This window comes from Gopherus evgoodei, chromosome 24 (genome assembly GCF_007399415.2).
Source record: "Gopherus evgoodei ecotype Sinaloan lineage chromosome 24, rGopEvg1_v1.p, whole genome shotgun sequence".
In the NCBI taxonomy this organism is placed as follows: domain Eukaryota; kingdom Metazoa; phylum Chordata; order Testudines; family Testudinidae; genus Gopherus; species Gopherus evgoodei.
The window spans coordinates 4001611-4026003 of NC_044345.1; the positions used below are offsets into that span (position 1 = coordinate 4001611).

The 24393-nt window shown below is 54.7% G+C and overlaps 1 protein-coding gene across 5 annotated transcripts; it reads right to left on the reverse strand.

The window, feature by feature from the left end:
- Positions 1 to 2323: 2323 nt before the first annotated feature.
- LOC115639358 (dnaJ homolog subfamily A member 1-like) lies at positions 2324 to 16156 on the reverse strand. Of its 5 annotated transcripts, none has more exons than XM_030542029.1 (8): positions 16108 to 16156; positions 10849 to 11000; positions 10578 to 10767; positions 9436 to 9540; positions 8402 to 8629; positions 8046 to 8276; positions 7430 to 7530; positions 2324 to 6633 (listed from the first exon to the last, which is right to left on the reverse strand). In XM_030542029.1, the coding sequence occupies exons 2-8, from the start codon at positions 10978 to 10980 to the stop codon at positions 6406 to 6408; spliced, it is 1215 nt and encodes a 404-aa protein (XP_030397889.1). In that variant the 5' UTR covers positions 10981 to 11000; positions 16108 to 16156; the 3' UTR covers positions 2324 to 6405. The 5 variants fall into 5 exon arrangements, with proteins under 5 accessions (XP_030397889.1, XP_030397890.1, XP_030397891.1 ...); XM_030542030.1 differs by having other exon boundaries at positions 16112 to 16155; XM_030542031.1 differs by having other exon boundaries at positions 10849 to 10997; positions 16108 to 16155.
- Positions 16157 to 24393: the final 8237 nt, after the last annotated feature.

The following is a 24393-nucleotide window of genomic DNA, read 5'->3' on the forward strand; positions in this document are numbered from 1 at the left end:
AATGACACTTTGGTTCAAGCCGGCTGTTGGTTCATTGCTGTCCTTGACACGCAGAGAGCAGAACCCGATGGGACCTGCCCGGTACGCACGGCTGAGAGAGGTAAAAGTACCGGGCCTGACATCTGAGAGACCAGAGGCCCAGCCAGTCCTGTAATTGTGTCTCTATCACCAGTTTTGGACCAGGCAAGAGTCAATACAACTGGGAGAGGCGCTGGATTCTACCCAGGCGGAAGGAATCCTGCCATGTTTTCATATGTCAGGCAGCACCACGCGCCCCTTGGTTCCACGTGCCTGGTCCGCTGGGTCTGACCATCACAGTGGAAAACCGAAGCTCTGGTTACAGCCACGCTCAGGCTGAAGACAGAGGAAATGGTGCAATGTACTAACTCTCTGCTGGACCTGAATGTAATTTCAGAGCCTCATCTGACCCAGAACCCCAACCCCTATCCCAGAGAGGGCTATGCCCTGTGATTGTACTGTTCTCTGTAGGCTGGTCTGAAATACCCCAAGCAGTGGGGTTTTTCCCTTTAGGAAAAACTGAAGAAAATCCAGCTCCTTTAGCCCCACTTTACAGAGGGGAAAACTGAGGCACAGGGCTGGGAAGTGACATGCCCAAGCTCCCCAGCAGCAACAGGAATTGGACCAAGGTGTGATTGTAGGGAGATCCCCAGATCACAGAGTGCGTCAGTGGCAGAAGGGGTGACAGAACCCAGGTCTCCTGCGGGCCAGTGCAGGGCTGTACCACGCTTGGTGGAGAACAATGCATCACCCTCCTCCATGACCACCTTTCACCCATGCAAAGACTTTTCCTGTCCTTCCCCGCAGCCTTCCCCACAACCAGGCCTTTCGACTTAGCCTCCCAGGCCACGCTTTCTAAATGACTCGTGGTTGTCACTCTCCTCTGGACTCTCCAGTTTGTTCACATCTTTCTTGGTGCCCAGAACTGGCCAGAAGTTTTCCAGCAGAGCCCTCGCTGGTGCTGAGCAGAGCCAGACAATTACCTCCTGGATCTTACATATGACACTCCTCTTAATCCACCCCAGAATTATAGGCACTAAATCATTTTCTCTTTCCTTGCCTTCTCCTGCACAATAACTAAACCCTCTCTCCCGCCCCCGGCTTTCAGACACTCCATCCATTGCACCTTGACACCTCGCTGTTGGTGATTAGACCAGACAGATGGATTTACTACCCGGGCTGTAAGCCTTCGCAGCTGGGAGGCAGTAGCATGGAGTACAAGACTGCAGGAGGTTTAGGATGTAGGTACAACCATGGTGTGTCTTACGGTGGATTCCCCAGTGCTAGGGGCTATACATACAGCCAGAGCACATCCCTGTCCAAAGAGCTCACAGTCCAATCAGACAAGCCAGGCCCATGAGGCTTTATGGGGCATTCAGCTCTGGCCTCACATTAAAAGTGAACAGGGACACTCAAATGACTACGGTTGCCTGGTCCGACATCAGAGAAAAGAATCAAGTGAAACCTGGTAGCAAAGGGCAGGGATTTGGCCCATTCTTGGCTTAAAAACCCTTTCTTGTTACCAATGCTTAACTCAAATGTCCAGGGACACTACGGAGAAACACGGTCTTTGTTTAAAAAGGCTCAACCTCCACCCCTTCCCTTTCCCAGAGTAATTCCACAAGCTGCAGCTGTGAAGCAAACAGGGGAGAGCAGACTGGAGAGGTTTCCAAGGTTAATTAACAGCACTTCAAAGTCTATCAGCCTGGCATCAACAACCCATTGTCTGAACTCGAGGCCTCACAAGACGAATGCTGAGCTGTCACCTACTGCTGTGCGGCAGATCTCAAAGGGCTCTGCAAAGGACAGTATTGTCCCTGTTTTACAGATGGGGAAACTGAGGCACAGTGCTTTACTCAGGATCACCCAGGAGGCAAATGGCAGAGAATACAAGGCCAGTGCTCTGCCTGTTAGGCCATGCTCCTTCCCTAGGCAGGAAATGCCAGAGCTGGCAAAGGAAGGATGGATATCCTCCCCCATCGCCCTGCCTCTTTGACTCAGCTCTCAACAGGGAGCCCATGAATTTACTACAGTGTCAGGCCTCGATACAAATCTAATAAAGGGCAGATACAGCCCAAGGCGAGGCAGGGGATGCTGTGTTCCCCCCACCCCGGTGGGACCCTCTGGCTCAATTTCAGGCTCCAGAGACAGGACCCTTGGACAAAATGAAGCCAGATTTGCACAGGATTAGGCTGCTACAGGGCCAGGAACAGATCCCCCAGTAGCTGGGTTCCCCCATCCTGGATCCTAACCCCCAAGGCAGATTCCCAACTGGGTTGAAATAAAGCAGCAGACACTGCTCTGATCAGACTCGGACTTGCTTTTAATGCCATGTACAAAGTTTCCCAAAAGAAAAAAAAAAAGAGACAGACAGACACCAATTTAAAATCCTTTCAAAAATAAATTATTTTTTTAAAAAACTCCCTTCTGTGCAAAAAGGAAAGAAAATCCCCCTCCCCCCGCTACTTCCTGGAGCCTGATTTAGGCCTTGAGCGAAGAAACTGACTAAAGAAAGTTAAGCAGAAGGGCCCGAGTCTCATTTTCCAGGTCCCTTTTCCCCACCGCTCTGCCAGCCCAAGGGCCTCACAGCAAGTGTGAATCATCCTGGCCCCTTTATGCTGCCAGAGCTGGTGCAAAGGGTCCCAGGGGGCGGGAACAGCAGCCCTGAGATAATTAGCAAGGTTTGTACCCTGTATCCTCAGCCTGAGCATAAACCTGGTCAGGACGCCAATGGCCCCAGCGGTGCTATCATCCCATGCACAGAGAACACGGACCCTCCCCAAACACCCTGGGGGCAGCTGATGTCTGGATAAAGGTGCCTATGCCTTTCCCTTTGATCCCAACACCTCTCGTGACCCCCAAGTTGAGAACCCTGGAGCTAAGGCCTTGCCCCCCCCCAATCTAAATACAGGGTGTGACAGCAGCCTGAATTTGTCAGCTGCACCCCGGAGAGCCTGTTTCCCAGCCTGGGGAGGAATCCCACTTGCCAATAAGGTGGGTTTGCCATTGCCCAAGGTCATCCTGGGGCTGGGGTGGGAGGAGAGCTGGTTCCTAGATGAAGAGGGATCTGTCTAGGTGTAGGGAGGGATCAAAGCCAGGCCTGGCTCCGCTCTATAAGAAAGGGGTCCAGTCTCCTGCTCTAGCCCCTAACACCCACCCAGCCCCTTCCAGAGCTTGGGATAGGACCCAGGCCTCCTGACTCCCAGCCCCCATTCTAACCACTAGTCAGCGCTCCCTCCCTGGAGGAAACATGCAGCTCACGAGCCAGAGGCGTCACACACACTGTGGGGAGATTGTTGGCAAAGACGAGCTTCCCTCGTTCCAAGCTGGCTTAGGAGTTTCTGCCCCTGCAGTGGAGACTGGCTCCATGGGGTGCAGAATGGGGGGTGGATGCCACAGCAGGTGCCACTGCCCGGGGGAGTGGCGGGGGATCATTCATGTTGAAAGGGCAGATGAAGCGACTGGCCTGGCCTGAAGGGAGCGCGCAACAACCTGGTCTCTACTTATCGGCTCTGCTCCTGGCGTGCCACAAGCCCTGCAGATGGCAGGCAGCTCAGAGCAGCCCTTCGGCCTCTCATTAACCCCCGAGCCAAGCAGGGGAGCTAGACTGGAGTCTTGTTCACCCTGCTGCACAGGTGCCCCCAAAGGGCCTGGAGGAACGTTCACCAGTGACGATGCACAAGACAAAGATGCACCAGCTTGACTCTCAGATCCCCCCCTGGGCTGGCTGGAAGCATCAGATTCAAAGAGAGAGCTCCAGGCCCCTGCAGCAGAATCAAGTCAGCACCACTGCATGCGGTGCTTTTCCTAAGCACTATGGTTCAGTATGTACCATGGCCTACATAAAAGAGGAGTCACACATCTGTCTTAACCAGGGTGGGAGCTCTCTGTATTTCCCAAGTGCCCCTCACCCTAGGCCAATACTTTTTTGTGCTTAATCTCCTGGTCCAGAACACAGTTGCTGCTCGAGCAAAACTCCCGTGGCCCCACCTGGCTGACGGTTTAAATCCTCAACCCAGATGTTGCACTCACTTAACGTTCAGCTTGCCCTGTGGCACACAAGAACTGCCAGGCTGGCTCAGACCCACAATCCATCTATCCGGTAGCCTGTCTCTCACAGTGGCCAGTACCGGCTGCTTCACAGGAAGTCACAAGAAAGGCTTCCGCAGGACTGCTGTCTTTCTTCAATGATCATGTGTTTCCTGTTGCTTCCAGTCCCCTTATGTGCTGGCAACAGGCGACCGACCGTCAGAACACCTAGGCTACAGCTTTTCTTCACCCGATGCAGTTTGCTCACCTCCAAACTCCGCCTGCTGCGGGACAGTACACTGTGCTCTGGGTCTCGGCTTCCCGGAATGACTCAAGGAGTGGTGACTGCAGGAAGAGTGCCACAAACAGAGCTCTCTGCTGATCAGCTGTGGCAGCAAGAGGAAGTGCTTGGGGCCAGTTTCGGAGCAGTGGAGAGGGCAGGGTTTGTACTGTGAGCTGGGCAGGAAGGTTTCCTGAGAAGACTCCACACTTTGCTCCTGCCGTCCAAGGAGGGAGATAAGTCTCTCAGCTCACCCATGTGATGTAAGCATGATCTCCACTTTACAGCTGGGGAAACTGAGGCAGAGCCTTGCTGAAGTCACAGCGGCAGAGCTGGGAACAGAAGCCACATTTTCTGCCTCCCAATTGCCTGCTCTAACCACTCAGCCATATTCTCTTGCATTCTGCTACCAGGTACTGTGGGCCTATCAAACTCAGGTCTACTTCTTAGGTCCTCTCCCAGCCCATGAACCTCAGCGTGGGACCTTCAGGACCCGAATGATTCTTTAACCACCTCTAGTATTTCAGCGAGAAGATGGCAGCACAAATCAGCCTTCAGCATTAATGAGTGGCAGACTCTGCTACTGTGAACGGCGTGGCAAATTTCCAATCCACCACCCCAGTGGGGTGGGTGCATTAACCTGGGAGAGACAGGAGAAGCAGAGCCTCTAGTTACAGTGCCTGGCACAGGGGTGAGAAGTAAACTCAACGGTATTGTAAAAAGTTCAGCGGACTGGACAAATCCAAGGTGAACCAGCAGAACTCACCACGGCCCAGACAGACGAGAAAGGAAGGCAATTAAAACCAAGAAGCATCGAGAGCCCTCTCCGTCCAACGAAAAGAAAAAGCAACTGTATGAACTTGAAACAGCGGAGCCATGTTTTATTCTGGGATAGCGCATAGCTCAGGACTACTAGCAGATGGCGCTAATTCCCAAATGCCTGCTGGCAGGATTGATCCCTCATTGCCCTACGCCTGGTGCATTGACACCGGTTCTGATCTGGCAGCATTTTGCGCCGACTATGCGCTGCTGTAAACAACAACAGGGCAGGGCACTTGGGAATCAAGCCCTGGGATTTCAGTGCTACCGACTAGGACGGCAGTAGAGATCTGCGAAGCAGACCCAGGCTCCTCAGACTAGATCTTGGTCCCTAGACCTCCTACCGGGCGGATCTGATTCCAGACTCGGGATTATTTCTAGTTAAGTGCCACATTCTGTTACTTGCTAAGGGACGCAAGTCAACGGAAAACCCAAGCAGACAGAGGTGTCTTTGCGAAGCTGCTGGCGTTTTCCAAGCAGAGGAAAACCGGCTTTAATAAGTCCCTGTTATTCCCTCCCCAGGAAAACAGCCCCTTTCGTTTAAATGTGCAAAAGAAGATCTCTCGAGCGAGTACGTCTCTGCAGCTCAGGCGGGGAAGCCGGAGATTCCACCCAAAGCAGAAGAGGAAGCAAAACTCCCAGGGCAGGTCGCGACACTGCACAAAGCTTTAGTACAAACACGGCACGTTGACTAAAGCCGGTCAAATTCCCATGGGGCTGAGTGGAGAATCTGGAAGGGGTTTAAACCCAAGGACCCGATTCTCGAGGACAACTAAGGTTCTTTGATGCTGCTCTGGCAGCACGAAAGGGGCCTGCCTGTGGGCGCGGGGTACGGTTACTCCCACTTTAAGGCCTCCTCACTGAGGCCTAAAGGGGCTTTGGTGTGAGTGAGAATCAGGCCCCAGAGCGATAGCGGTGAATGATCCCTGCAGACATTGATCCTGATGCATTGTGCCCAGAGACCCTTTTACACCACTACGCTCCTCGGAGACAGCAACTACTGTTAGCTGGATGCTAAGCCCTTGAGAACGTGCTGCCAGGATGTGGGATGCGAGGAACTCCGTGTGCTGAGCCTCCTCCTGCCGCAGGGGCTCAGTGGCGCCCCCCGGGGACCGACCGAGCCAGGCCGGAGCTACGCCGAACTGGACTGGTGGCAGCGTTAACTATTTACATCCCTGAACTGCATGACCTTCCGAACCGCCCCCTTCACCCCGTCCTCCCCGCCCTGCTCCAGGGAGGCGGCGGCCGCCCGGGGGGGGCTATGACGTGTGGCACTGGACGTGCGGGTGTGAGGACTCCTCGAAGTCGTCTTCATGGTAGGCCTCGCCGGCGTGGGGTTGCCACCAGTGTCCCGGCTGGGAGAAGTAGTCGCTCAGTTCCACCTCCTGCATGTCCTCCGTCGCCATGACCTCTTCTTGTGGGGGGAAGAAGGTGCGGAGCTGGCGGAGACGGTCCGGGGACAGCCAGCCTGGCTCTGGGAATCTCACCTGGGGAACGCAAAGCAGGATGTGGAAGGACGCCCAGGACTGAGGGCCCATGGTGCAGGGAGGGTAGGAAAGTCCCTGACAGCAAGAACTGTCATCAGCATCACCCCAACAGCCCTGGCTCTACTCTCGTCCTCCCTCCTGATGGAAACAACCCCCGAATGAATCAATGAACCCACGATGTGTCCACCTAAAAGCTACATCCAAAACCAAAGCACTGAAGTCTAGTCATAAGCCTCTTATATGAACCAGGCACTAGAGAGAGACAGAGTCACCAGGGGCTTAGCCCACCGTCCTCACCGGTCACGGAGCTAAGCCAGAGACGCTGCAGCTCCGCCCAGCCCTGACTGCTTCTCTGATCTTCCCTCTAACTTGGCTCCGCCCTGCTTCTCCCCAGATGCTCGGAACGGACGGCCCCTTCCAGGCGTGGCTCTGGATCCCAGGTCCACATGGGGTGGGGAGGGCTAATCATTGATACAGAGCCCAGTGCAAGGCAGGTGGTGCTTTGTGAGACGCATCAGAGCTGACCCTCAGTCTCTGCGTCTCAGCCCCTAGACGGGGCTGCTGCTCGGTGTAGGGCTGACCGAGACAGGAGGCAAAAACCTCTCAGGATGGATGGGGTTTGCTGGGTGTCTCTTTGGGGCAGCCGGTCATTCCGTTGCTTCAGAGCTCAGGGACGGACAGGGTCCTCAGCTGAGGTGAACCGGCACGGGGACATCAAAGGGGCTCGGGCCACTGACACCCCCGTTGGGGATCAGCCACGTGGGCTCCCTGGGAAGGTACCTGCCCCGCTCCTCACCTGGAAGTGTATGATGAGCCGGCCCTTCTGGGCGGGGCTTCTGTAGACGGGCATGCCCTCGTTAGGGACGCACTTCACTGATCCTGGCCGGATGACGTCACCTGAGCGGGCGGGGGTTAAAGAAAGCCAGGCGGTTTCAGCCCCTGTGTGGGATGCTGGGTATGGAAACCCACATGACTGTTGCCTCGCAGGGTTGGGACAGCTCCCTTCATGGCTCCTGTCTTGCTGGGCTCCAGCTGGCATCCCCCTACCGGCAGTGAGCCCAAGGGACCACAACACGATCACACCTTGGTAGGCTGTGCTCAAGAGGTGCTAGGGAGATGGCCAGAACAAGACATCCAAGGGGGTGGGGAGTTTGGGGAGTTCCCTAGATGAGCCCCCCACAATGTCTGCATGGTGGGGGGCTCCCAGCCGCAGGGCTTTGCTTGACTGACCTTCAAAGGAGACATCTTTTGGGTCCAACACATGTTGGGGTCTGGGCCATCCCTGAGGGTATGTCAGTGGCAGGAGTGGGAATAGAACCCAGGAGTCCTGGTGTCCAGTCCCCCCTGCTCTAACGACTCCCCTCCCAGGAACAGAGCCCAGGAATCCTGACTGCTCCAGGTTGCCGACTCACCACGCTGGGAGGAGACGAGCAGGGTCCTGTTGTCCAGAGTGCGGACAACTTGCCTGAAGCCACACAGAGCGTCCACCAGGCTGATCTCCTTTCGGAGGACCAGGTTGTCGCCGACACGCTGGAAGACAGGGTGCTCCTTCTGATCCAAGACAATGACCACGTCCCCAGGCTCTAGGCCGGGCACCTGGTCCCCTTCCTCATGGAACGTGATCCTCTGCCCGTCCTGCATGCCTGCAAAATCAACACTGGTCATCCGGCGCCCCGGCTCATCCCCAGGCTAGTTGTCAAAGTGCCTGTCCTGGCTCCCTAGGGACAGACTCAACCCTCTCACGATCCAGACAGCGCCCTGGCCTCACCTCTGTCCAGGTGGACGTTCAAGATTTTCTTCTCCCGCACCACCCGCCTGCCATTGCAGGTGAGGCAGCGATCGAGGGGCCGGACCCACTCGCCCTGGCCCTGGCATTGCGAGCACATGGTCTGGATCTGCTGGATCATGCTGGGCCCCAACTGGTGGACGTGAAATTCCATGCCAGTGCCGTGGCACTTGGGGCATCTGCTGTCAACGCCCTCCCGGATCCCGCAGCCTGAGGACAAGGGAGGAGAGACAAGACCGGAGGCGTCAGTACAGGCCTGGGGGCTCATCCCTGAGCCAGGAGATGCGATGCTGATCTACACAGCAGCAGCTTCGGGGTGAAGCTCCCGCATCGTCGCCAGCTTACAACCCCTCATGGGCAAGGTGAACGGGCATATGGAACAGATGGACAGGAGGTACCTGCCAGAGATCTCAGAGCTCTTGGCGGAGGAGAGAAGGGGTGGAGCAAAATCCTCATCCTCCTTGCCTGGCGATGCCCATCTGGTGCAGTGATTTTGGCAGAGCTGAGGACAGAACCCAGGAGTCCTGACTCTCAATCCTCTGCTCTAAGCACCAGCCCCCATCCCCCTCCTGGACTCAGGAATAGAACCCAAGAGTCCGGACTCCCAGGCCTTCCTGCCATAATCACTAGGTCACACTCCCATCCTGGAGCCAGGAACAGAACCTGAGTCTTATCTCCTAGCCTCTTGCTCTGGCCCCTGGACCCAGCTTCCTCTCCATACACCCATGGCAGAGTCTCCATAATCTGAGGGTGAAATTCAGCGGGAAGCAGCCTAGGCAGGGCTGCGCGGGAGCGAGTGTGGGATCAGGCCTCAGAGCCCCACCCCCAAATCAAGGTCACTCCTGGCTGCCAGAGGGAACTTTGAAATGCACATGGGAAAGAGGAAGTCCCAATAGGCTCCGCCCTTCCTGCTCCTCATTGGCTGGGTATTGGAGGGGCGGGGCTAGGCTTCCCACCTCGCTTTTTACATTTAAATAAGATGCAGGGCCCCGAGCCAGGGCCTGTGGCTCACGCACCATTGCACTTGCTGCAGATGACGTTCTTCTGCAGGGACAGCTTTCGGGTGGTGCCGTTGTACAGATCCTCCAGGGTCACTGGGAGCGGATGCACCACTGTCTTTCCTGACCACAGGACAGAGCGAGATCAGACTCCAACCGAGGACATGGCTCCCCTCCCGATGCCCCACAGGGACAGCAGTCTCCCCTCATCCAAAGCCACTTCCACAGTGCCTCAGAAAAGCTTTACAAGCTAAACACATACAGGGAACGCTTTGCCCAACCCAGAAAGGCAGCCACCTCTGATCAGTGATCTGTCCGTTCCCAGCCCTAGCAAGACAGCTGGATACTTCAGCGTCTTCACAACTACTAGCGCGGGTTTTGTTTCTTCGCTTCCTGTTCACCGGGTGGGGTTTGATCTGGAACCCGTTCCCTACCATGGTTCCACAACCCTGCTATTAAGCGGACCCACCTATGCAGCCAGTAAACACACCGCTGTAGTCACACAGTAATCATTTCCCCTGATCAGGTCACATGCTATTTACACATTAATGCAGAGCGGCCCCCTCTCCTGCACGCCCTGTAGTTAACTGGAAGCCCCGGGGGCATGCAGAGAGTCAGGCTGTAATTATCTGAGTGGGAATTTGGACAGCAGCCCGGGGCTAGCCCCCCTTCCAGCTCCTGGCTATGGGGCTGTAATGAATACAAAGGGCTAGGGCCTTGATGGTACAGGGGTCGCCCCCAGCAACGCGGCGCCCTCTAGAGCTACACGGAGGGACCAGTTCCGTGAGAGTTCCAGGGGAACAGAGCCCTCCACTGACTTGCCAACGCCTCTCTCTGCAGCACCCCAGTTTAAGGCAGGACCAGATCACAATCCAAAGTGGCTGTGGGGAGACCTCACTGCCTAAGACCCCCTCACAGCTCAGAAGAATGAATCTGGACTCACTTATCCTTTCTTAGCTTGCCTTCAGCAGGGACAATACACAACATCAATGCAGCCTCTTGCTGCAGGACCTGACCTTCTGGGGGTCTCGCAGAGCCAGACCCCCACCGTCTCCCTTGAACAGGAAGACCTGAGGGCTTAACTCTGATCTCTAGCATGGGTAAGCCCATTCCATGCAATCAGCACGAAACCCTGCGTCCCAGCAACCCATCCCAGGTACCTCTCCTCTCTGGCCGGCCAGGCATCCGCACCCCTCCTCCGAAGAACATGTTGAATATGTCCATTGGGGACCCGAATCCTCCTCGGCCTCCCATGCCACCTTCTTTCATGGCCCGCTCCCCGCCCCGGTCATACAACGCCCTCTTTTGGGTGTCCGACAGCACCTCATAGGCTTGCGAGATCTGCTTGAACTGAGGAAGGGGAGAGGGTTAGAGATGCCGTCTGTCCCAGCAGGCGAGCGGCGCACAGGGGTCGCTGCCTTCTCTACCTACCCGCTCTCCTTCGCTGGGGTTCTTGTCGGGATGGTATTTCAGCGCCAGCCGCCGGTACGCACGCTTGATCTCATCCAAGGTGGCGCCCGGCTTGACGCCCAAGAGGTCGTAGTAGCCCGTTTCTTTTACCATCTTTTCCCTCTGATGCGCTGCTGAAGGAGGAGAAAGTGGGTTCAAAGAGGGCCCCCGGCCAGTCCAATGCCACTATGCCAGTGCCGCGCATAGCCGCTAGCTCCCCCGAACTGCTGCACCCATTCGGATAGGCCCCATGCCCTGAGCTGGCAGACTACATACCAGCCTAAGAAACCCGTATGACCGCCCAATGCTGCAGGATCTGAGCATCTCAAAATCTTTAACCCCCGTGAGGCAGGGCTGTGCTATTATCCCCATGGTAACAATGGGGAAACCGAGGCATGGAGAGGCTAAGAGACTCACTCAAGGTGGCAAAGCTGGGAATCGAACCCAGGACTCCCAAGTCCTAGGTTACTGCCCCAGGCAGGGGACATACCCACAAATGGGACTCTAGTGCTAGTGGCAGGATTAAGAGCCCTGGAGGCTGGAATCCTCTGTTTATCCAGACAGCTGGACATGCTCCCCCTCCATGGATCTGCTGTCACAGCTGGGCCAAACCCAAGTGGCACTGCGACCCCAAATGGAACGACCCCAGAGCAGGAAGCTGGGTCCAGCCCTACTGAACAGGGGCTGAGCCACCATTGCAGGTTCACTCTGGCCCCGAGCCTCAGTTTCAGATTTTGCTGCCGGCAGCCCTGCTTCTGACTTTGAAATCTATCAATTAATGCTGGTGAGAATGGTGGTTTTGCTAACACAGATACCTGCCCGCTGGGAACTACGATAAGTCCCTCTCTGAATTTACTGCCTACACGAGCCACCAGCCAGGAATGCCTTTCCAATCTCTAGGGACCAGGGCTAACTGAGGACAGGTTATCTAGAGGTGAAAGGCTCCAGATCCTGTTACTGACCCAACTAGTCCCCATCCTTGGCAATATGCTGGGAACAGACAGCATCTGCTGGCCTACGGACTACTGCGGCCTGCGCCTTTAAGCACCAGGGTGTGGCTGTGAAGTGTGAAGAAGGCTCAGAATGAGGACACCCCTCCCTTCCGTGTTCCCCTATTTAATCTCTCTCCACACTTCTTTCCCAGCTCCCCTCCCCTCCAAACCAGGGCTGCTAAGCCTGTTTAGCGCCTACTTCCAGTGTTGGCAAGTGGAAAAGGGTCTTGGCTCAGGTAATTAAAGTGGACCAGCTTGACTGCTAGCAGAAGACTAGCCCAAGTCAGCTGCGCTGACAGCACCAGGGAGGAGCAATGCAGCTGATCCTGGGTGCTGGAAAATCCATTGCGATTAGGTTACCAAAGAGGGTTGAATAACGCAGCACTGGCAAACTTTGTTGCCTGATTCTGTAAGGAGCTGAATGCCTGCCAATGGGGGACAAGCACCCCCAACTGCTCTGGAAGTCCACAGGCACTGAGGGTGCTCAGTAGCTCCCAGGAGATGCTCAGCTGGTGGCAGGCTCAGCCCCTGCAGTGCTTCTGGACCTGCTCTCAGATTACAGGTCAGACAGAACCCAGCTTTGACCGAGTTCGTGGGATTCCTAGATCTGTGCCCTTGTTACAGATCCCCGGCCCAGGATGCTTGAGAAGGTGGTGGGCATGGTGTAAGTTACACACCCAGTAGCTTGGACAGGGTAAGTCTGAAGCCAGCATGACCTGTTCCCTTGACCCCCACCCCCATCCAATGCACACAATGCATTCCCGAGCTCATGCTCTTATCCTAAAGGCTGCAGCTGGAACCTTGCTTTGGACCAATTTAAACCGGCTTGGCACCAGTGGAGTCTTCCAAGTCCATGCGAAGCCCCCTCCATAGCAGGGTTAGAACCTTGCCAACTTCAGCCATTTTGAAACACAGTTTAAAGGGCAAAGAGAGCACAGAGCAGGCTACCAGCTTCCTTCCACAACAACTGGGGCCAGATGTTGGAAGATTCACCACGGACAGGTTAAACTGGCTTGCCCAGGACTAGGTATGAATGATGGTGAGGCTGCAGGATCAACGCCCTGGTGACAGGCCTGGCAATCCTCAGTTGTCGGCAATTTCAGCAGGGTGCTGTCCCTGGACCCCGCTGGGGTGTAACAGCCTCGGGCTAGCAGACGACTAATAAGATCAAAGCTCCACCATCCTCCACTTGCTGGATGGAGTTTGCCCTCACTCCAGAGCCTCTTGTCTGCTGCAAGTGGGGAGGGATGAGGCTGGTACAGTCTTCACTACTGTACCCCCCCCCCGCCTCTGTTTTTAGGGTTCCCTTCCTCCTCAAATAACTACTGCACCTCTGCTGCTTCTCAGCACTCTTCTGGGCAGCAGCACATCCAGATCACCCCCACAGGGCTCTGAACAGCAGTTGTGAAACTGACCGGAATCTTGCTAATTACAGGGTCAGCAAAGCTCCCAGCCCCAGCAAGGAGCAGTCTGTCTACAGACTCAGGCACATGGGGCTGCTTTGTTCATACTTGGGTGGTTTTTCTTTGTAACTTTAATGGCTGGAAAAGTCTGTTCAAATGAGAGCAGAGGGTGTTTCCGATGCTGCTGGGAAAAGCAGCTTCAACTCAGGGGGTCGGAGTTTTTTCAAGATAATACTGGGAGTATCTTAGGACAGCTCTGCCAACAGGTGCTCGGAGACTATTGTGCTGAGGGCCAGATAAGAACCTAAATAGAATAGAACATCCTTCTCTCTCCACAACAGAGACCCCGAATACCTGCAGCACAGCTAGCCCTGCAGAAAGCACAGGGGCTCAGCAGCTCATAAGAGTTCAATCAAGCCAGGCCAGAATTTTCCTCCCATACCACCATAGAGGAGTCCATGGGCTTGACTTCACTGCAGCATTATCTCGAGTATCGCCCCTAACCTGATGCCCATCCACATATAAAGATCTTTCGCTTGAGCTAAGTGGTGCTTTAAACCCATGCTAGAAGGGTGAGTGGCTGAAGCTGGAGTGGCGCTGACGTAGTGGGGACTCTGTTCCACTCGAGTTATTTCACAGTGCGGCTGCTCTCACTTGACCTAGGCTCACCCAGGGTGGTTCAAACCCCTCTATGGACGCACTTAGATTGGTTTAAAACTGGCTACGTCAGTTTACTTCATGCATGTAAATCTACCAACAGAAGCAAAACCAATATAAGGGCACGTCCAGACTACTGGCCAAATCGGCAGGTAGCTATCGATTTACTGGGGATTGATATATTGAATCTCGTCTCGACGCAATATATCGATCCCCGAACGCATTCCCAGCCGCGGCCGTTGATCCTGCGCTGTAAGGACAGGAGGTAAGTCGAATTCCCGTAGCTGAAGTTGCGTATCTTACATCGAGCCCTGCACCCCCAGCATAGACGAGGCCTTAGAGAGTTCGCACGCAGTTACACCGGTTTAACTAAATCTGCTTAAAAATGCACCTTTAATTAAACAAGGGCAACTGTGTGCCTAGCCCAGGCCTTATTCTAGTTTCAAATGGGAAGCGACACCACGGCACAAAAGCATTTCTTATTGGCGGTCTCGGCAGGGGTCATGGGTGAGATGCTAGCAGGACAGCATTGGGAAGCACATACTGGTGCCAGCAGCACTGTATCATTTCTGGGGATGAATGAAAGATCTCAGTTTCCAGGGCTGTCAACTTGGAAAGAAGCTAACTAACTCGAGATAACTCTGCAGTGAAGACGAGCCCTATGGGGAGGGGAGGCACGGGTGAAGAATGAATCTTCGGGGCAGGGGTAGCGCCAACGAGCCTCATCTCTGACCCTGGAAGGGTGCTAAGTTCCCCTGGCTCATTCGGACATTGGTCTCTCTGCTCAGGGTGCCAACAGGGAGTGTGATGGCACTGCACCCTGCAGCGCTTGGGGCAGGGTGCGGCTGCCCTACTTTTCCCAGCCGCCCTTAGCGTGGGGTGCTGATCTCTGGGGTGACACAGCCCTGACCTGACCTCAGGGTGGGCTGGGAGATATCTGGACCCTCGGATGGCGGAGGGACTCAGGCATCTAGGGACTGGCCAATCAATCCCTGGGGTGAGGGAGTAATCCAGGCAACCAGGGGGCTGTCTAGGATTTCCCCCCAGGATATCACTCCCTAGGGTGGGGAAAGAACCCAGGCATCCGGGAAAGGAGGGGTGGGGGAGCTGGTCTCTGGGTGTCCCAGCGGGGAGAAGCACGTCAGTCTCTGGGCTGGGAAATGGACCCAGGCGTCTGGGAAGAGTGTAAATACACGGGAGGGGGAGGAATGTCGGGGGGAGAGTGTGAACCCCACGGCTCCCCCGGGAGAAAGACTCAGGCGTCCGGGGTGGGCTACTCGGGGATCGCAGACCCGGGAGAGGAGGGACCCAGGCGTCCGGGGGGGGGGGGGAGGAGGGAGGGACCCAGGCGTCCGAGGGGGGGCTACTCGGGGATCGCAGACTCGGGAGGGAAAGAACCCAGGCGTCCGCGGGGGGGAAAGAAGGGAGGGACCCAGGCGTCCGCGGGGGGGAAAGAAGAGAGGGACCCAGGCGTCCGCGGGGGGGTAGGGAGGAGGGAGGGACCCAGGCGTCCGGGGGGGGGGAAAGAAGAGAGGGACCCAGGCGTCCGGGGGGGGGGGGCTACTCGGGGATCGCAGACCCGGGAGAGGAGGGACCCAGGCGTCCGGGGGGGGGGGGGTAGGGAGGAGGGAGGGACCCAGGCGTCCGGGGGGGGGGCTACTCGGGGATCGCAGACCCGGGAGAGGAGGAACCCAGGCGTCCGGGAGGGGGTGGGCTACTCGGGGATCGCAGACCCGGGAGAGGAGGGACCCAGGCGTCCGGGGGGTACTGACGATGGGGGGAAGGGACCCAGGAGTCCGGGGGGGGGAGGGAGGGACCCAGGCGTCCGGGGGGGGGGGCTACTCGGGGATCGCAGACCCGGGAGAGGAGGAACCCAGGCGTCCGGGGGGGAGGAGAGAGGGACCCAGGCGTCCGCGGGGGGGAAAGAAGGGAGGGACCCAGGCGTCCGGGGGGGGGCTACTCGGGGATCGCAGACCCGGGAGGGGAGGGACCCAGGCGTCCGGGGGGTACTGACGATGGGGGGAAGGGACCCAGGAGTCCGGGGGGGGGAGGGAGGGACCCAGGCGTCCGGGGAGGGCTACCCGGGAGCCAGAGTCCGTGACGGGGTGAAGGGAAGGGACCCAGGCGTCCGGGGGGTACTGACGATGGGGGGAAGGGACCCAGGCGTCCGGGAACCCCCCGTAACTCACCCACCCGCAGACTTCAGCTTCTTCCACCCTTCTCCGTCCGAACTCTCTGGAAGCCCGGACACGCCCCCTGCCCACCCATTGGCTGCAGCCCAGCCCCGGACACGCCCCTCACGGCTCCCGCATCACCCATTGGCTCGCCTTCCACCAGAGCTCCGCCCCCAGGAAGGGGATGGCCCCGCCCCCGCTCCTCCAGCCAGCCATTGGCTGACGTTCCGACTGGGCTCCCACCTCCCTCCCTCTCCCCGCGGGGAGCGCGTGACCCCGCCTCCTCCCTTCCCTGATTGGCTGTGGGGCAGGCCTCTCTCCCTGCCGCATGCGCCCCAGTCCTTGGCTGAAGTCCTGCCCCCCCCGGGGCATGCGCTGCTCTGATTGGTCAGACGGCTGGAAAGTGTCCGCCAATCGCGGGGAAGGGTGGCAATTTCAAAGTGCCCAGAGCAGGGGACGTGGGAGGGGAGAGAGGGGGAAGGGTGGGAAAAGGAAGAAGAGGGGCAGGGAAAGGAGGGGGAGGGGGAGAGGGAGGGGGAAGAGAGGAAAGGGGGGGAGGAGAGGGAGGGGAAGGAAGGAAGAAGAGGGGCAGGGGAAGGGGGAGAGGAAGAGAGGACAGAGAGTGGGAGGGGAAGGGAGAAAGGAGGGCTGGGGAAGGGAGGAAGAAGAGGGGAAAAGGGGACAGGGAGAGAGGATAGGAAGGGAGAGACAGGGGAAGAGAGGATATGGGGTGGGAAACAGGGATGGGGATGATTCAGACCAGGGCTCTCCTAGGCTTCCCACAGGCGTTACTCTGGCCGGTTAATGTCATTGCCCAAGCCCCTCTCTGCGCCCTGTCTGTCTATTATTGGGGATGTTTCCTGGTTGCTGATTTAATGATGATCTAAGAGCCGAAGGATCCTGAAATTCTGGGCACAGAACAAAGCTGTCCCAAAGGCTGTAAAGTCCCACCGCCCCGGAGAGGCGATGAACAGCCCAGATACAAAAAAGGAGGGTGCGTAACTAGACAGCTGCCCCGAGGATTGGTTTTTATAACTTCCATAGTTAACAATCCGAGGGGGAGCCATGTTAGTCTGGATCTGTAAAAGCGGCAAAGAGTCCTGTGGCACTTTATGGACTAACAGATGTATTGGAGCATGAGCTTTCATGGGCGAATACCCACTTTGTTGGATGCATGTCAAAAGCATCCCACTCCATCCGACAAAGTGGGTATTTGCCCACGAAAGTTCACGCTCCAATACATCTGCTAGTCTACAAGGTGCCACAGAGCTCTTTGCCGCTTTTCTAGTTAACAGTGGAATTCACTGCTGCAAGATATAAGAGGCTAAGTCTTCAGCAGGATTTTTTTTTAAAGGATTAGGTATTTATATGGATAATGAGAACACCCACAGTTACACAGGATACATGTTTATAAGCGATATAAACCTTCTTGCTCCAGGGCATCACACAACCACGAATTGCCAGGGATCAGGAAGGAATTTCAGCTATGAGCCTGGCCATTCTATTTTTGTCCATGAGGGGGTTTCTTGCACCTTTCTCTTCGGTGGCTAGTGTTGGCCCCTGTGTGAGCCACGATATAGGGCTTAGATAGACCACGAGTCTGATCCAATCTGGCAATTCCTTGAGAATGAATTTTCAACCATCAGTAAACAGACAGAGGTGACACCATAGGGCAGCTAGAATGGAACAAGAATGCCGGCAACCTGGGATATTGCAGGAAAAATGCAGACGGCAGCCGCTCTTTGCAGAGAGCAACAATATGGTGAAATGCCAACTGTCTCGCTATGCCCTAGCATGTTCATTGTGGGACTCTGAGGTCAGAGACCAGGGATAGCTGTCTCTCTCCTAGGCGGAGAAATTTTTTTTTTAAATTAACTGGGCTCGCAAGGAACATAGCAACTTTAGAACAGGGTAGGAGAGATCAGGGGAGGGAGATGTAATCCATGGTTCCCTAGGAGAAAGGCTGCTTTTTTAATCACCTTGCTCTGGCAGCATAAAATAGCCTTCAGGTTGGTGGGAATGACCCCCTGAGAATCTGCACTAGCTGTGGGGGTGTTCCCTGGCGGGTGTGGAGCTGAGGTAAGGTCATCCCCTGCATCAGCCCCTCTTCCAACCTCCAGCGTAGATGGCAGATTGGGAGTGCGGCCGGAACTTACTGCACAGTGGCTACTCTGCTTCCCAGTAGCCCTGGTGCAGAGTGAGTTAGAGCAGCCCGGAGGCTGCTCTTACTTACACTGGGATCCAGGGAGGGCCCTGCAGGCTTCAGGAAACAGAGGTGCAAAACGGGTCTTAAACCCATCTTAACGCCCCCACCCTTTCATATCCCAAGCACAATAAATGAGAATATTTGTATAGATTTAAACGTTATTGCTGGAGCTAAAGCTGGAATACTACAGTGTTGCTCACATACTGCAGTGGCAGTGACATTAGAAATAGCTGTCTAAATTAGTTAGGTTAGATTTGGTGGCATGGCTAGAAAGAGAGGATAGGTTCTCTCTTCTCAGCTACAGGAGGATGGTTGCAGAAAGAAAGAGAAATTTGATTACTTTACATTTCTATAGGACCATGTGCCCCAAAGACTCCCAAAGCGAGGGCAATAAATTGGCTGGGCAAGGGACTGGAAATCAGGAGACCTGAGGGTCTATTCCTGGCTCTGCCACTGATTGGGTGACCTGGGGCAAGTCACAGCCCTGCTCTGTGCCTCAGTTTTGCCATCTGTAAAATGGAGATAATGCTACTGGCCTCTCTTGTAAAGCAGTTGGAGACCTATGGAGGAAAAGTGCGGGATCAGAGCTCGGGATTATGATTCTCTGTCAATATGTATGTTTTACAGGCTGTGCTCAGCACCGTAATAATATTTGGCCTTAGAATATGGAATAATAGTGACCTACCAGCATGGGCAATATCGTGCATTTGGATGCCAGTAGCAGTCAGGTATGTCTACACAGCAAAAACAAAACAACCTGCAGCAGGGGATCAGAGCCTAGGGCTACAGACTGGGGCTTGCACTAGGATGTGCAAAATATCCATTGTAGACACCGTGTCTCGGGCTGGAGCTTGGGCTCTGATGCCCAGGAAGCAGGGTGGCTTTCAAAGCTTGGGAGAGAACACTGGAAAGCTCTAAACAGCCAAATGGGGGTGGGAACAGATTATTAGCCCCCGTTGTACATCCGGGGAACTGGTACACCAAGAAATGAAGTGACTGGCCAAAGCCTGCAGCAGAGGCAGGAATTGAGCCCGGGTCAGTCCCTTAACCACCAGGCCAACCTTCCTGCACACTCAGAGGTGGGATTTAAAGCAGACCAGACAACCCCCCCGCCCCCCTTCCTCAGGCTTGTGTTGCAAGTTGGACCCACACCGGCGAGAGGCCCGTTTCCTGGCTCTGGTTTGCACACCTGGGAAATCCTGCCAGACGGCCGCTCTTGCCAGACTTCAGCTGCCTTCATCTGAGCTCTCCCCAGGCTGCTCCCGTCAAATCCAAACCCCGCATCCTGGCCTGGAAGCCCAGCTCTCTTCCCAACCTGAGACTCCCAGTGGTGTCCTGCAAAAAGCATTCCCAGCCTTTGTAATGTGCTGCCGGAGGCTCTAGGTGGTGCTCTGACCACTGCCTGAAACAGGGCCTGGCTCTTGTTCCAACAGCTGTGACAAATCCATAGGAGGGTTTTAAAATACCTCCTGTGCTGGCAAGGCAGCTGGGCTGAGAGGCAATGCTTTGGTTTTGCTTAATAATTATTCCTTTTTAATTTCCCTACTTGGCATCTGCAGAAGCAGATCCAGAGAATGAAAAGACAGACTGTGATAGAACTTGTGTGATGGCAACATCCAGGGCCCCTGCTGTGCTTGGTGCTGTACATCCCCACCATGAAAGACCATCCTTGTCCTCAAAGAGCTCGCAGTCCAAGCAGACAGAAAGGATTATTATCCCTATTGGACAGGTGGGGGAAACTGAGGCACAGAGCAATGACATGGCTTGCCCAAGGTCACAGAGGGAGTTTGAGATGCTGAACCCAGACCTCCTGAGTCTTAGCCCAGTGCCTTAATGGCCAGGCCAGAAGGGCTGCTTATAGCCCAGGGTGGGTGTGACAGTAATTTGCCACCAGCGCAGCTGCCCAACGGCCTGTGTGAAGTGAGTTTGTGGGGTCTCCTTCCACTCCCCAGTGAACAGATCAAGGCCTTCACCCCAGCTGGGGGTATGTCTACACCAAAAAAATAAATAAATCCTGCAGTGAGCCCCAGAGCCCTAGTCTGCAGCCTTGGGGAGGGGGCTGGTTTCCAGAGCCCAAGCTCCAGCTGGAGCAGGAACATCTACACAGCTGGTTTTAGTCAATCTGTAGATCCAGGCTCTGAGATTTGACACCGCTGGAGTTTAGTTTTTGCAGTGTAGACGTACCCTTGGAGACAAAGAATGAAACAGCCTATACCCAGTGAACTCCCCCCTCTGCACTAAACAGGGTGTCTCCAGGGAGGGGCTAATGCCCACGTTGTGGGGAAACGCCACCCTGTTTCTGCCCATGCTGGACCTAGAGAGGAGACTTCCCGCTCTCTGAGCAGCAGCCCAGATCACCTTTTGTCTCCCATTCCTGCAGCTTCTTCTCGGGGAAAAAAAAAGGTGTATGTGAAAAAGCTCCTTTCCTGGAGAGAAACTTCTCCTGGGTCAGCTGTTTTCCACCTGCAGCAGAGTGGGGCAAGAGCTTAAAATAAACCCATCTATTACAGCCCTCTCTTTCCTCTCGCACCAGCTCATTATTCAGAGAGGCTGGCTCAGGAAAGAGGCATTTCCGCTCCCTTTCAGAAATGTCTTAGTCACCCAGCGCCAGGCCCTGATGTCATTTCATTATCTGCAAAAGCGTGTGGGGCAATAGGGCCAGCAGCGAGCAAGAGCCAAGGCTCTCCTTCCCTGCGTGGAGAGGCATGCTTTGCACATGGAGATCGCGGGTGAGCTGTGCAATCCTAGTGCCTGCGAAGCCCAGGGAGCTTTTACGTGGCTGTGACTTGCTCCAGTGCTTTTAGGCTTGGCACTTCATAGACCCGGCTCCTCTGGGCTTGCTGCATTAGTTATGAAAGTCAAAAAAATTTCTTGTGTCCTGGCCCCTCTTCCATGACAAATTAAGCACAGTCAAGCTTTGTGGAGGCCCTGTCTCCACTAAGATTTGACACTGAGATGGCTTTTGGGATGGGAAAAAAAACGCCCTCTTTTTTGCAGCAAAGTTGAGGGAGAAAGAGTGAAAGCACACGAAAACAAGAGGGGCAGAGAGCGATGGAGAAAGAGCCAGTTCTGTCTTCCCTGCACTCTGGAGACTACTTCTCCCCTCCCACTCCGAGCTGCATCTTTGCCCCTGATTAGCAGCAGATGGAGAATCTGGAAAGAACTGGATTTTTCCCCCTCCATGGGTCGGAATTTGGTTTCCCTGGTCTCTGCAGGAGGTGGGAGTGGGTCAGAGCCAGCCAATGTGTGGCTGCTGGAGGGGGAGACCCTGCCTGGGAAGAGAGGGGGAAAAACGCTGTAGGTTTAAAACCAAGTGCAGAAGGCTTAAAAGGGAGAGCCCTGAGGTTAGCTCTCGTAAGGCAGATTGGAGGGGAGGTGGCAGGGGGAGAAAATCGCTCAGTGGTTTGAGCATTGGCCTGCTAAACCCAGGGTTGCAAGTTCAATCCATTTGGGGATTGGTTCTGCTTTGAGCAGGAGGTTGGACTAGATGATCTCCTGAGGTCTCTTCCAATCCTAATGTTCTATGAAGTGCAGCCTTTTATTGTGAATTTAGTGGTGTTATATTATGCCACTGCAGGGACTACTCAAGCTCAGCAGTTACCTCTGCCACTTGTTTCAGATCTAGCACTTCTGGGAACATATGAAGACCAAGGAAAGTAACACAGACAGTCACAAGAATAACATTTCATATCCTCTATCAATTTTATTAATGTTACCAACAAAGTTTGACTATCCAAGCACAGATAAATCCTACCTATATTCATGCACAATTTATAGGTACGGTCATACTCATATCCTCCTGGATGGTCTTAGGGTGTGGCGGGTCTCTAGTGGATTGATGAGCAGTAGAGGGATGGTTCCTGCTGGAGTTTTCCCATAGGGAGCTCAGTTTTCCTAACCCTCTTTTATAATGGGACTCAGAGTATACCTTGTACTCAGCACATGTGCATGAAAGTAACAGGTACCCCGTTTTCCAGAGGTTGTATATGGTTCCTTTTATTCTCATTAGCAGTGATGCACGATCTGGATCCTATTGGAAGGCACTTGTTAGAAAAATGAAAGCATCTAAGGCATCTTGTGATCTAAAATTAATCTTATGGTGAATTTTTCACAATACCACCCATTGGTCTGTCTTTCCGCCTAGTCTTATGGCATTGGGTTATTCTTTGGTCATTTACGTCAAGCATTTCTTAACTCTAAGGCCTAATATGGCTAAGCTAAAATCTTACAGGCCTCAGCCTGCAGGTCTTGCATTCTAGCCCTCCTTACTTAGCTACCTAATACATACTTACCCCTTCTAACTGCTGATCTTATACTTCTATAATCCTCACATCACACACTAAATGAATGATAAAATAAGTAATTGGCCACAGGAGGGAACAGATCCAATCAGAACCAGATTAAAAAAAACACTTTTGCACACAATGCACAGTTAGCCTGTGGGACTCATTGCCACAGGGTATTGCCAAGAGCTTAGCAGGATGCATAAAGGTTTGGGCTTTTATATAGATAATGAGAGTATCCGGGACTATAACAGTGAGGGTTTAAAACATAAGCAAAGGCCTGATGCTCCTTGGCAGAGGGGTGTAAAGGGGCGTTGGTGTCAAAGGTCCCAAGAGGATCTGAATTCTCCAGTTCCAGATCACCAACCAACCTCTTGCCAACATGGCTTAGACAAGACACTTTCCCCAGGGTGGTAATTCCACAGTTGCCCACTAGGGGAGTTTCTTGCACCTCCCTCCAAAGCAGCTGGTCCCATGGGTTTCCAGATGTGCCTAGTGAATTCTGGGAGGCCGCCTTGAGACACCTGAAAGAGCCTGCTACTTCTCCGAGATCCAAGCCCCCTTTAAGGTGTTTCAAGCTGGGGCACCCAAAAATTAGGCAGTTTCATGAAAGCTTGGCCCAGGATCCTGGTCTCTACGGCCTGCTGGTCTGAGCTGAAAGTCTTTGATGTTCCTCCTCCTGGGAAGAAAAGCAGCAGAAAATCAAGCCACTTGTCTTCACTCCCAAGGCCCTTCACGGCCTCTCTCATGCCATATTGAGAGGTCGCCGCCCATCTCTGGTGGGCGCCAGCCTCCATTGCCTACTGGTTACATTTTCAAACAAGCCCCTTCGTGCTTTTCCCCTGATGCCCCTCATGCTCCAAACTGCTCCTTAAAACTCTCCTGGGCAGCGAGGCCTGTGGAAAAAATCTTAACAGTGGCTAGGCGGCAGGTGTGCTGTCAGGTACTGGCTCATTCTTCCCTTGCTCCCCACCCATTGTCTCTTGCTGCTTCAAATTTAGATTGGAAGCACTTTGGGGTGGGGACTGTCTTTGTTCGGTGTCTGGACAGAACCTAGCATGCTGCTGACCTGATCCGTGACTAGGGCCCCCGGGTGCTGCTGCCAGACCAATAAATAAAACAGTAACAGAGTTGTAGGGAATTCAAAACAGGATAAGATTATCTGGAACCCAACTCAGCAACTCTGCAGTGGACTCCCACCTGCAGCTAGAAGGAGATTATAAATCTTGATGTCCTGACACTCCTGATCCGAAATCCAACCCAGCACCACAGCTGTCAGCCAACTGGCGTTCCAACGACCTCCTTCTCCCCTTTGCTAAATGGGGCATTGGGGTGGGGAAGGGGCTGGAATCCACAGCGAGTTCCATTGGGATGCTTCTGCCTGCTTGTGATATATGGCAGAGGGGCTGGGAATGCTCCCGCTCGCACCATCCCCTAGCCTCTCCTTGTAGGGCTGAGCAGTGCTGCAAATCCTGGTGGTTGCTGGAATGCGAGGGTAGACGGAGCATAGGGTTATGCGCAGCGTGGGGTCTGGGCCGGGAGCGCCAGGAATCCCATGAGAGTCCATCCTCCAGAGATCTCTGGGGATCCAGTCATAGGTGCTGGAACTAGGGGTGCAGCACCCACTGGCTGGAAGTGGTTTCCATGATAGCCAGGGTTTATAGTTAGGTTCAATGGCTCTCAGCTCCCCCACTATACAAATTGTTCCAGCAGCCCTGCCTCAGTTCCACTCATGGGTTTGGAGACGCAGCCAAGTCTGGGGGTTTTGGAGACTCAACTTTCTGAGTCACTGGAGGAGAGGCAGCCGCCAGA

Bases quoted from the DNA above. Each gene is read 5' to 3' on its own strand.
- LOC115639358 (XM_030542029.1), bottom strand. From the start codon at position 10,980: ATGGTAAAAGAAACGGGCTACTACGACCTCTTGGGCGTCAAGCCGGGC. The intron at 9,541-10,577 runs GTACCTGGGATG...TCCTGTGGTCAG, and splicing joins TGGCCGGCCAGAGAGGAGAG to GAAAGACAGTGGTGCATCCG. The intron at 7,531-8,045 runs GTGAGTCGGCAA...CCGCCCGCTCAG, and splicing joins GCTCGTCTCCTCCCAGCGTG to GTGACGTCATCCGGCCAGGA.